The sequence below is a fragment of the Doryrhamphus excisus genome, chromosome 13, assembly GCF_030265055.1.
Source record: "Doryrhamphus excisus isolate RoL2022-K1 chromosome 13, RoL_Dexc_1.0, whole genome shotgun sequence".
Taxonomy (NCBI): Eukaryota; Metazoa; Chordata; class Actinopteri; order Syngnathiformes; family Syngnathidae; genus Doryrhamphus; species Doryrhamphus excisus.
In genome coordinates this window covers 17,407,869-17,421,253 of record NC_080478.1, presented here as the reverse complement: position 1 = coordinate 17,421,253, position 13,385 = coordinate 17,407,869, and the positions used below count along the sequence as shown (strand labels likewise).

The 13,385-nt window shown below is 39.2% G+C and overlaps 2 protein-coding genes across 5 annotated transcripts in view; one reads left to right on the top strand and one right to left on the bottom strand.

The window, feature by feature from the left end:
• Positions 1-456: 456 nt before the first annotated feature.
• On the top strand, positions 457-1,721 carry grem1b (gremlin 1b). The gene is made up of 2 exons (XM_058090139.1): positions 457-600; positions 856-1,721. The coding sequence occupies exon 2, from the start codon at positions 857-859 to the stop codon at positions 1,391-1,393; it is 537 nt and encodes a 178-aa protein (XP_057946122.1). The 5' UTR covers positions 457-600; position 856; the 3' UTR covers positions 1,394-1,721.
• Positions 1,722-2,017: 296 nt separating this feature from the next.
• LOC131140058 (formin-1-like) overlaps positions 2,018-13,385 on the bottom strand; it is a 69,412-nt gene continuing 58,044 nt past the window's right edge. Inside the window, exons 17-19 of one of the 4 annotated variants that reach the window (XM_058090134.1) lie at positions 9,037-9,186; positions 6,098-6,179; positions 2,018-6,012 (exon numbers count right to left, since the gene is read on the bottom strand). In XM_058090134.1, the coding sequence (XP_057946117.1) occupies positions 5,968-6,012; positions 6,098-6,179; positions 9,037-9,186 (277 nt within the window). In that variant the 3' untranslated portion in view covers positions 2,018-5,967. The remainder of the gene's footprint in view (positions 6,013-6,097; positions 6,180-9,036; positions 9,187-13,385) is intronic. The other 3 variants (XM_058090133.1, XM_058090136.1, XM_058090135.1) reach the window with 3 other exon arrangements.

Sequence of the window (13,385 nt, the reverse complement as noted above, 5' to 3'; positions counted from 1 at the left end):
ATTTGCTGGCTATGTTGCATTCAAGAGTCCAGCCCTTCATGTGATGTATTCACATGTATTGTCTCTTCTTGGCCACTGTCGTATATTATGGTCTTTGCAGTCCTTTTTTTTTTAGTTCACTGACCATCCCTCCTTTGTCCTCTGTGATGCATTCAAGTGTCCTGACCTGCTTTCAATTATTATATTGTTTTCAATTAGCTCAGTGACTCGTTCAGGTGCTCCCCCTCCTCAGTCGTGCTATCAGTCAAACTATCCTTAAGTTGGTGTGATGCATTCAGGTGTCCTACCCCCTTGCTCCCTGTGTTGCATTCAGGCCTCGGAGTAGGGGGCGGATAAGTTTCGATTTGGTCCACATGGTTCTTAGCCAATAATGTGGAGGGAAGCGCAGTCCGCATCTCAGCTGGCAGACATTTAAAGAGGAGACAGTGCGGCGCTGCAGCAATTCGGTATTAAACCTGCGTGTTCCCTCAAGTCTATGGAGGACCTGGACTCGGTCTCCCGCCTTTCTGCAGTCACCCCAGTGGAGAGTCGATAGGGACGGTGAGAGTGGGTGCCTGCCCACGGAAGGTGCGGACAGGATATAAACATTGAGGATTGCAGGTCGGTGAATTTGGGATGATAACGCGTTGATTGCATTTTTATATGTTTAGATGACAAGAATAAAAATATGATGAAATATGACGGAAAGTTTTATTTGATGTCCTTTTGCCTCATGCTTATCAATTTTAATTTTAAAAATAAATAGTTTGACTCTAACTGCTGTATATAGCTTTAGTAGTGCCTTTTTACGCTGCGTAAAAGCTGTGCGTAATTCTGTCCATGTGTTGGTCACTCATTTTTGTCCTTTCCCCTCAGGATGGCCAACTCGACGCGCATCATCTGCAGTCTCCTGTTCATCCTCGGCTTTCTGTCCTCTCTCGGGGAGTCCAAAAGAAACCGAGGCTCCCAGGGCGCCATTCCCCATCCGGACAAAAACAACCCCAACGAATCCGAGCGACAGCAAGCGGGCTCCGGTCCCCGCCAGAGACACGGCTCGTCCTCCCCCGCCGACGAGGTGCTGGAGTCCAGCCAGGAGGCGTTACACGTAACCGAGCGCCAGTATTTGAAACGGGACTGGTGCAAGACGCAGCCCCTCAAGCAGACCATCCACGAAGAGGGCTGCATCAGCCGCACCATCATCAACCGCTTCTGCTACGGACAGTGTAACTCCTTCTACATCCCCAGGCACATCCGCAGGGAGGAGGGCGCCTTCCAGTCGTGCTCCTTCTGCAAACCCAAACGCTTCACCACCATGACTTTCACTTTGAACTGCCCCGACCAACAGCCGCCCACCAAGAAGAAACGCATCCAACGCGTCAAGCAGTGCCGCTGTATATCCATAGAGCTGGACTAGCGCTCCATCCTTTTTTTCTCCTTTTGCACAGCAAACACGGACATGCTTCATTAAAACTATCATGTAAGTGCAAATGACATTTTCTTTGTAAATATTCACACTTTTAAGTTGCAATGAAGGAAAGGAATGAGCAAGTTTCACGCACCAACATTGTTTCCACTGTGTGGAATTGGAAGGATCAATAGTAATGGACGTTTGGACATGAAAAATGTTATTAAAAAAAACAACAACTTAGATCTAAATAATATTTTTTTAATGTCAGTGAATTAGTCAGTGATGTTCTTTGGGTGCATGTAAGACACACAATACTTTAAAAAAAAATGTTAAGTGGAGTTTTACACCCCATCAAGTTTAAATAGTTGTTACATGTAAATCATATTGAATGTACTCTTTTGATTATTAAGTTATCCCTGAAAATATAAAATAAATGGATGCTGGAATATGGAACATGTTACTTTATTCACATGCAAACCAGGAAAAAAATGTTTTTTTAATAGATTTTTAAAAAATACAATGTTCTATGCAGTGGACTACTGAACCATTATTTAATTAATAGTCCTCTTATGATTTACCATTGAGAGTTATGCTATTTTTATATTAAATTTTGACAGTTATATTGACATTAAACATGAAAAAGTCCACCAGAGAGGACATTGGGAAAACATTTTTATCAGTTTTCAGGATATTGGCAGCCATTCTGGGACAGACAATTAATTAAACAAATCACAACTGGAACTATAATAATAAAAATATTGATATATTTGTCGGTGAAAAGATTTTTCAATACAACTTGATTTTTAAATGCATATATATACATGTCTATATAAAATATTAGATAGTTTAAAAAAAAAGAATGTATGATGTAATGACTTAGTTCATGCAAAGTAGTAAAACTAAGTAGTAGTACTAGTACATGTGTGTATAGTGGCACAGCAAATAAACTAACCTTTTCCACCTGTATCGCTTCACATTCCTAAAATCTGACTTGTTCTAAAAAGGAACTTCCAATAGCCTAACAAGTTCCACATGTTTATAATGCTAATCACTTATTTTAGGAGCCTTCCTGGAAATGTCTTTAAAAGAATCCCAGTGATTAGTTACATGACTTCATTCTTACACATGAAATCATAGATAGATAAATACAGTACCGTGTTTGAGTTTATTCTTGAAATTTAAAACAATTCCATATCATTATACAGTGCTGTGATACAGACTTTGGAGGGTAAAAAAAAAATTGGACATGCATCTTTTATACTGGCTATACTCTGATTGTTGACATCTGTCTGAGGTATTATGACTATATCGTGGCTTTGGGGTGTTATGATTAAATATTTACAACCCTGTACTACAGAATGAAGGCCACATGCAAGCTTAAAATATACATCTCTTAGCAGCTTCTCGCTCAATAAAATAAAAAGTCTTAAAATACATCTTCATAAGGCTGTACAGTGTTCCCTCGCTCTATCACGTTGTTTTTTTTTATCACAGCATTAATGCTGTTACAAGGCCCGAGCCTGGCCCTTTAAGAAGAATTGCATTATGGGAAGTTGAGTGTCTCTCTCTGTTCAATCTATTTTCTGCGCCCTGATTGGTGTAGAACATTGTCAATCAATCTCCTTCGTACTGTTTTGCCGACTCGACTTACTTTGCTAGCTTGCTAGCTTGCTAGCTTGTATATTTGCAATTTTCTCCGAGAAAAAACCCACAAAGTCAACAAAAATGCGCCCAAAATGCAGCGGAGGATACTAATAATAGCACAAAAGTTGGACTTTTGGACATGTTAAAGAATGTAGAAGATACGCGGCAATACGGCGCCATTAATGGAATACCTTTTACTGTAAATACATCTTCAGCGGGAAGGAGGACTGCAGTAATATGATTTAACATGGATACAAAAACGCTCCAGTATAGCGGAACGGTGCCAGGACGAAAAGGCATGGTTACAGGAGTGAAATGATACGTGAGTCTTTTAATTTCTTGTCTTCAACCTGTAGGGTAATCACTAAAACTTTTTTGAGTGTATATAAACAAGAGAGAAATGTGAAAATGTGTCATGTCTGTCTGAGAAAAGTGTATGATGAGGGGATGTACAGTCTTAAAACATAATTACACACAAATAGTTACAATAATGTAACCTATCCCCGTGATAAATGAGGGAACACTGTACATAAAATACATCTTTCCATACATAAATATACTTTTTCTGTTGAATGAGGAGTACAACAAAAATATTCTGTTCTGAGTCTATGCTATTCATAAACTGTACAACCTTGCCTAGCAAAAGAAGTGCAAAAACGAGGAAATATTGCTGAAAAAATACTTCATTAACGGGCTTTGAGTGAGCTACACAACACAACCATTGTAAGCAGAAAATTGCTTTAAAGGAAGGTGTGTCATCACATTTGTAAATATTTCTCTGTTTTGACTTAATACAGTGGTGTGAAAATGTTTGATCCCCTTCTTCTTTTTATCACACTTAAATGTTTTTCAGATCATCAAACAAAAATTAAATATTAGTTGTAAAAAATTCCAAACCTAAAAAAAAAGTGCCCCCCCCCCTCCAAGAAACCTGACTGAGACCTATCCATCGGTCTGGAAAAGATTAACAAATCATTTCCAAATATTTGGGACTTCAGCAAACCACAGTGAGAGCCATCCATCATCGATGAAACAATGTTCATGACTCCACCATAAAAAATACACTGGGCAAAAATGACCTGCGTGGCAGAGTTTCGAAAACCACCGCTGAACAAAAACAACATTAAGGCTCATCTCAATTTTGCCCGAAAACATATTGACGTTACCCAAGACTTTTGTGGAAAATACTCTGGTCTGATGAGGCAGAAGCTGAACTTTTTGGAAGCTGTGTGTCCCATTAAATCTGACGTAAAAGTAACGCTGCATTTCAGATACAGAAAATCATACCAACAGTCAAATATGGTGGTGGTAGTGTGATGGTCTGGGGCTGTTTTGCTGTGTCAGGACCTGGAAGACTTGCTGTGATAAATGAAACCATGACAATTCTGAAGGAGAACGTTCATGACCTTCAACTTGAGTTGTGCAGCAGGACAATGATCCAAAACACACCAGTCAGTCCACCTTTGAATGAGGTAAAAAAAAAAACAAATGAAGATTTCGGAGTTGCCTAGTCCAACTCCTGTCCTATTGAGATGCTGTGGCATGACCTAAAAAGGCTTACTAATGCAAAAAAAACAAATCATTTAAAAACTGCTTTGTGTGTTCAAGTTGTTGTAATTGCCTATTTTTTAAAGTCGATGATCTAAAACAGGGGGTGGGCAAACTTTTTGACTGGTGGGCCGCATTGATTGAACAAAATTGACGGGGGGGCTAGACTCTGGAATTATTGTATCTGTAAAAGTGTCATGCAATCTGCTATATGTGCGCTTTGAGATCATTTATTTGATGTAAAGTGTGTTATAAATTTATAATAATAATAATTTATTATTATTTTATAGTGCTTGTTATTATTTATTATAAATTAATTAATTAATAATTTATTACTATTTTATATTGTTTGTTATTATTTATTATAAATTAATTAATTAATAATGTAATATTATTTTATATTGTTTGTTATTATCAAATAATTAATAATTTATTATTATTTGATATTGTTTGTTATTATTAATTAATTAGTAATTTATTATTATTATTATTATTATTATTATTATTATTATTATTATTATTATTATTATTATTAGTAGTAGTAGTAGTAGTATGTGTTTGTGTCCCTTTTTTCAGGAGCACTTTGTAAACAACAGACCACATCAAATAACAAAATTCCAGCTACTTAAACCATGAAAATGTTTGGAAAATTTACTTTGGAAAGAACTGGCGGGCCGTATTCAAACACGTGGCGGGCCGGATGTGGCCCCCGTGCCGTAGTTTGCCCACCCCTGATCTAAAACATTTAAGCGAGACAACCAAAAAAAATTAGGGCAAAGACTCACACCACTGTATGTCGCCCCAAACATGGGACATGATTGAAAATAGAAATAAAACTGAGAAATAATCTACCAAACTGTTTTTTTAGTTATGGTCATCATCAAAACAGAGTATGGTATAGTGCACAATGTAGGAACAAATCATACGTGTCAACAACGTGAAGGACTTGTTTCTTATATTGCTTCAAGCCCATGTTCTACTGTACATCACATTTACAAGCGTTTAGAACATTAGCAGATAAAAAGAAGCTGGCTACATTAAAAGGACATGAAGTGGATGGGTTCAAATTTTATCAGATTGTCAGCACAGATGAGAGGATACTTTCTCAGGGAAGAACTTCATGGACGTGTCTGCTGACACAGTTGGAGAACCACGAGCTGACCCGGTGAGACCTTTCACAAGCTGGACACCAGAGGTCACGCCATGCTGGATGAATGAGGTCCACCTTTGGCCTTTAGGATCCTCATCACTTTGGCTTGTGGCAGCCATGCACACTTGCAGCTTTCTTTTGTACTATGGCACAAGCGGAACCACAAAATATGTAGGGGTGCAGGTTTTTTTTTGGGGGGGGGCAGAACCATTAAGGGTGCAGAAGAATGCCCGTTCACTCAGCTGGACACCAAGCCGGCTTCCTTTTGCCGTAGCCTCTCTTTCTGTGAAGGACACAGACACAAACACACAAGGTCCACAAACACACACTGAAGTAACAGAAGTACACAAAACAGGAAGTGTTCTTACCAGACTGTTGGCGTTAATCTTCTTAGTTTCTACTCGCTTCTCAGCTGTGATCTTCTTGATGTTCTCTTGAGCTTCCTTCAACCTTGAAGTATACAAACTTACATTAACACTGAGTTATACACACATATATTTTTATTTCATACACAATTTTTATGAATTTTCCAGACCTCACCACGAGAAGCGAATTAGGATTCAAGTAGGATTCAATATTAATACATTTAATATTTTCGTAGTTAGAGCACAGAAAACCTGTTGACATTTTTCCACGTTTTTTACCATTATTAGACCCCATTAGACATGAAATAACACCCCTATAGTCACCTTTACACCCCAATCATTGTTTGTTTACATCAGATTGAAACTCATATTGTACGGGTTCAAGAGATGGCCGCCAATTTAAGCATTAGCATTCTACATAGTCATTTTGCTTCAATTTTTTTATCCTAAGCTTAAGAAAGGGTTTCAAACCGAGAGGAAAAAGGGACAAATTAAGAAGCCAAAAATGTACCACTTCCACATGGAATGGGAGGAGAACTTTTTTCATGAGAGAGCATCAATATTGACATTGTACTTAGAAGCTTTCTTATGTTGCAATACTTACATTTTAAGTACAGAAAAACAGTTTCATTTCCGGTTCTATGGTTATCAACACAATTTCCACACACACACACACACACATATATATACACACATATATATACATATATATATAAGAGAGAGCATCAATATTGACATTGTACTTAGAAGCTTTCTTATGTTGCAATACTTACATTTTAAGTACAGTTTTAAGTTCTATGGTTATCAACACACTTTCCCCTTTTGGATCAGTGGTCTGGTGTAAAATCACTATTCAATGATGACATCACAAAAAACAACAAAGCCAAATAAAAAGGAAAACCCTTTCGATGCTCACTGATGTTACTGATTTCAAAGTATTTCAATTAGACAATGCTGATAATGGCGTCATATCCCTGTCCAGTTATTCGGAGGAGCATTCCCACTGGGAACTTTGCTCATCTCCAACTTGCGATGAGTGAAAGCCCCGTGGACTGTCGGCTTGATGAGCTAATGAGGCAGCCTTTAAAAAACACTTGGCTTTTATGAGTGCAGCAAAAGTATTTAAAATAAAGTTAATTGTACATAACCACAATCAGCTGTGAGTAATGTGAGACTGGATACCTCAGTAAACCCGGCCTCTATAATTAAACCCCAGCACATGGGTCTGTGGTGGGGAACTCCGTTATTTCACAGGGAAATCGGATATCAGCCAGGTATGAGCGTAGATAAGTGAAATAAGTCACCATCTGATGTCTACCTATGAGTCCAAGTTGGGGAAGGGCCACGATGGCACCAGAATACGTAAAAAAACAACAAAAACGAGCTTTTCTCTCCCGCAGTCTTCTCCACACGTGAAGCGCTTTTGCCCTTCGGGCTGCATGTCCAGCTTCATTACAGTGTTTATCAATTCTCCCATAATGCTCAGCCTTTAACGGCCAGTGGCCTCCGTGGGCTCGCTAGTAAAGACAGTCGGCCGCCAGGAGAGCTGGTGGAATGCCCCCCCAAAATGACGCCTCAGGTCAGAGGAAACGTCATAAATTCAGGGTCTGGAGGCCCAAGCAGCTTGTGTTTGCCTCCTCTTTGATGGCCTCCCTCTCTGCTCTAATTACATCCCAGCATCCACACATCAACCATGTACACTCAGCTCTAATTTGACATCACACCTACACGTTGTTAAGCAACTGCTCAAATGTAACAACAATGAGCTAATATGAGGATGGGAATATTCAGCCGTCCGTGGAACGTGGTTCATTGCAGAAATAAAATCAATAAAAACACAAAGTGGAACAATAGAGCAAAAAGGCATACTGTAACTAGAAAAGGTGAAAATGTTGATACTAATAATGAATTAAAAACACAAAGGTATGAATGGTTTACATACACACATATTGACCGCAATTAGTGTTGAGATAATTTCCTTTCAAGAATATTTCCTTTAATAATTCATCTTTCAAGACCCGAGTTCAATTCCACCCTCGGCCATTTCTGTGTGGAGTTTTGTGTGGGTTTTCTCCGGGTACTGCGGTTTCCTCCCACATTCCAAAAACATGCTAGGTTAATTGGCGACTCCAAATTGTCCATAGGTATGAATGTGAGTGTGAATGGTTGTTTGTCTATATGTGCCCTGTGATTGGCTGGCCACCAATCCAGGGTGTACCCCGCCTCTCGCCTGAAGACGGCTGGGGTAGGCTCCAGCATGCCTGAGACCCTATAGTGAGGATAAGCTGTATAGAAAATGGATGGATGGACAAATATTTGTCTTTATATACATGTATAACATTTTCTTTTATTATTAATTCCATCCATCCATCCATTTTCTATGGTGCTTATCCTCATTAAGGTTGCGGGGGTATGCTGGAGCCTATCCCAGCTGTCTTCGGGCAAGAGGCGGGGTACACCCTGGACTGGTCGCCAGCCAATCACAGGGCACATATAGACAAACAACCATTCACATATGCTAACCGTGTGGTTTATTATGAATTCATTCATTCATTCATTTTTTACCGCTTATCCTCACAAGGGTCGCAGGGGTATGCTGGAGCCTATCCCAGCTGTCTTTGGGCGAGAGGCGGGGTACACCCTGGACTGGTGGCCAGCCAATCACAGCACATAGCACATATAGACAAACAACCATTCACACTCACATTCATACCTATGGACAATTTGGAGTGGCCAATTAACCTAGCATGTTTTTGGAATGTGGGAGGAAACCGGAGTACCCGGAGAAAACCCACGCATGCACAGGGAGAACATGCAAACTCCACACAGAGATGGCCAAGGGTGGAATTGAACCCTGGTCTCCTAGCTGTGAGGTCTGAGCGCTAACCACTAGACCTCCGTGCCGAAAAAAATGCTGTAAACGTGTGAATGAAGCAGCTCACCTCTCCTTGGAGATGTTCTTGCTTTGTCGTATCCAAGCGTTCTTGAAGTCATTGCAGAACTCATACCAGAGCATAAAGACGTAATTTGGGGCCACTTCTTTATCGCCTGACTTTGGCCTCACTCCAAAGTAGTTCACCATTTCCTGGAAACTGGTGGAGTAAAAAAAAAACAACATTGAGAACCTAAACATAAAATACCCATAATGATTTACTAGTGAACTATTCCAGATAGGCTGCTGTGATGGACTCTTTTTGTCAAAAATAATTCACTTCAGAATAAAATATGTGTAAAAAAAAAAAAGAAAAAGAAATGATGGATAGGGAGTCCGACAGAGAGGCGAGAAATAGAACTGGAAGCAAACCTTCTACCCTGCTGGGACACGGGGGAGAGCCAGTGGTGGTGGCTCCATTATCACATTGACCCCCACTGTCTGCAGGATACGGTGTAATACAACACACACACTCACATACACGTGCACATATTAACATACTGTATTTACTGGCATACAATTAATGATGAATAAGCACATTTGAACGCACGCTAACCACTCAATCAAATCAGTTTTCCAGGTTTGTTGGGTCCGCCCTCCAAATGCAATTGTAACCAAATCTGAAGTCTCAGTGAGACACACACATGCAGTAGAAGAAGAAGAAGCCTCCTGCTTCAGCTCGCCTCTTTGACCCAAACATGAAAAAGTTTTTTTTTTCTATAGCTGAGCCTGTCAAAGCATTGATAAAAGGAGGTAATTATTCACGAGATGTTCGCTTGTCCCACACCGACCAATGACTGACACTCATGGATGTAAGGTGGCTTTCACCAATAGCATCAATATTGACATAGAAGCCTTCTTATGTTGCAATACTTACATTTTAAGTACAGAAAAACAGTTTCATTTCCGGTTCTATGGTTGTCAACACACTTTCCAATAAATATGTGTATATATATATATATATATAACAGAGCATCAATATTGACATTGGACTTAGAAGCTTTCTTATGTTGCAATACTTACATTTTAAGTACAGAAAAACAGTTTCATTTCCGGTTCTATGGTTACCAACACACTTTCCAATATATATATACATATATAAGAGAGAGCATCATTATTTACATTGCACTTGGAAGCTTTTTTATGTTGCAATACTTACATTTTAAGTACAGAAAAACCATTTCATTTCCGGTTCTATGGTTGTCAACACACTTTCCAATAAATATGTGTATATATATATAAGAGAGCATCAATATTGACATTGTACTTAGAAGCTTTCTTATGTTGAATACTTACATTTTAAGTACAGAAATATATATAAATATATAAATATATAAATATATATATAAGAAAGAGCATCAATATTGACATTGTACTTAGAAGCTTTCTTATGTTGAATACTTACATTTTAAGTACAGAAATATATATAAATATATAAATATATAAATATATATATAAGAAAGAGCATCAATATTGACATTGTACTTAGAAGCTTTCTTATGTTGCAATACTTACATTTTAAGTACAGAAAAACAGTTTCATTTCCGGTTCTATGGTTATCAACACACTTTCCAATATATGTATATACATATATAAGAGAGAGCATCATTATTTACATTGTACTTGGAAGCTTTCTTATGTTGCAATACTTACATTTTAAGTACAGAAAACAGTTTCATTTCCGGTTCTATGGTTATCAACACACTTTCCAATATATGTATATACATATATAAGAGAGAGCATCATTATTTACATTGTACTTGGAAGCTTTCTTATGTTGCAATATTTGCATTGTAAGTACAGAAAAACCATTTCATTTCCGGTTCTATGGTTATCAACACACTTTCCCCCTTTTGGATCAGTGATCTGGTGTAAAATCACTATTCAATGATGGCATCACAAAAAACAACAAAGCCAAAGAAAAAGGAAAACCCTTTCGATGATCACTGATGTTACTGATTTCAAAGTATTTCTGAGCATAAAGACGTAATTTGGGGTAAGGTGGCTTTCACGACGCTAATGTAAGCTAATGTAAGACATGGCCCAATATGCTGACCAGCTGGGGGGGGGGGTAGTAATCCTGGCCTGAGCCTGCTTCCCCATTCCACTGCACTTCTGTGTCATTTTCCCGGGATGCTCAGAAAAAAAAACAGACTGTAGATCATTCCAGACTGGACCAAAGAAAGGCTTTGTTTAGACTGAGCAAACCGACATGCCGTGTTGCAGCAGGCAAGCTCTGGCACAGTGATCAGAGTCGGTCGGGTCCTCTCCTGACCCGGGGTCACGGTGTCAAACCATGCACAAATCAAGCAACAGTTCCTTTCTTTTGATTCTCTGGATTCTCATGCAACAAGCAAGATACACAAGCTTCACTCAAAACAGATGTAAACACGCTCGCACTACTGAAAAAAATATAAACAAAATCAAGCCGGCCACGTACACTTCCCACACACACACACACACACACACATCGCGGTAACTGTACTGAATTTGTGTAATCCAGGCTGTTGATGATGGTGTTGCCGTGCGAGCCTTTGCTGCAGCATTCCTCTTTGACAGCTCGATAAAAAAAGACCATTCCAAAACCATGGGAATCAGGAACTATTTGGACGGACAGGTCCACATTCCTTTGTTTCCCCAGTAGAAAACACGGACGTAAACTGTGTAGGAGGCGGAGTTGGACCAAAGTCTGACATGGTTCTGTCAGAGAGAGATACCTAAACGTAAGGGAAATGGTGCGTAGTGATGGCGAAGGCGACTTATCAGATAGAACAGGGGACTCGACCGGGAATACTGAATTTGAACACATGACCACTCAACTCCACTTTGACATGACTCGCTTACTTGCAACTGTATGTTCTTATTTATTGTATGTTGTCTTTTATCTTGTATTTTATATTGGTGTTTTTTTATCTTCTGGACAGCGACCATGGGTGTCCTGAAATGCGCTTTTAAATAATATGTATTATTATTATTATTAACTGTCCTCACTGGCACATCTGGGGCCATATTATGAACATTTTGGGGTATTAATCATGGATATTAATTGATCATTATTCATATTTTCCATATGTGGACATATACAATGTGTCCATCTGTCCATCCAAAAATAATAAATACAAATAGATAGATACACTTGATTTATTCTGTGGGAATTAAATATTAAATTCCATTCAGTTCATTTTTTCTTTTGTTTTGTCATCACAGAGGCCAAAAGACGCATTACGAGACTTCCAAAGAAGATGACGTCAAACTGTTGGAAAAAAACCTGAACAGTAAGTTGAAACTTCCTTAAGTGAATATATGACAGATGTACGACTACGGTTATTTTGGCGTAGTTGTTATTGTTATTGTTACAATAAGGTAATTGTTGATTGACAGCCTCTTCGTCATTCTCTCAATGTCAGGGTAAAAGCTACAGTATTTTATATCAACACAAAAACATCACAATCCGTGAAATGTGTAATCCGGGGCATTGCCCAGCATGCTTTGCTGTAGTTAAAATATCACTTTTGACTTGTCTTATGCTTCTTTAAGGTGTTATTTTGGACAGACGGGGCGTAACATTCATTCATTTTCTACCGCTTATCCTCATGAGGGTCGCGGGGGTGCTGGAGCCTATCCCAGCTGTCTTATAAGCGGAGGATAAGCGGTATAGAAAATGGATGGATGGACAAATATTTTATAATATAATATATATATGGAAACATTTTCTTTTATTATGAATTCCATCCATCCATTTTCTATGGCACTTATCCTCATTAAGGATGTGGGGGTATGCTGGAGCCTATCCCAGCTGACTTCGGGCAAGAAGCGGGGTACACCCTGGACCGGTCGCCAGCCAATCACAGGGCACATATAGACAAACAACCATTCACACTCACATTCATACCTATGGACAATTTGGAGTCGCTAATTAACCTAGCATGTTTTTGGAATGTGGGAGGAAACCGGAGTACCCGGAGAAAACCCACGCATGCACGGGGAGAACATGCAAACTCCACACAGAGATGGCCGAGGGTGGAATTGAACTTGTGTCTCCTAGCTGTGAGCCCTGCATGCCGAGTATCAACTTAAAAATGTGTTTTATTATTATGGTTGTCAATATACTGCAATGTTATGGCCATTGAGTGCAAATATACAGTATGGCGGTCTAGTGGTTAGCGCGCAGACCTCACAGCTAGGAGACCAGGGTTCAATTCCACCCTCGGCCATCTCTGTGTGGAGTTTGCATGTTGCGTGGGTTTTCTCCGGGTACTCCGGTTTCCTCCCACATTCCAAAAACATGCTAGGTTAATTGGCGACTCCAAATTGTCCATAGGTATGAATGAGAGTGTGAATGGTTGTTTGTCTATATGT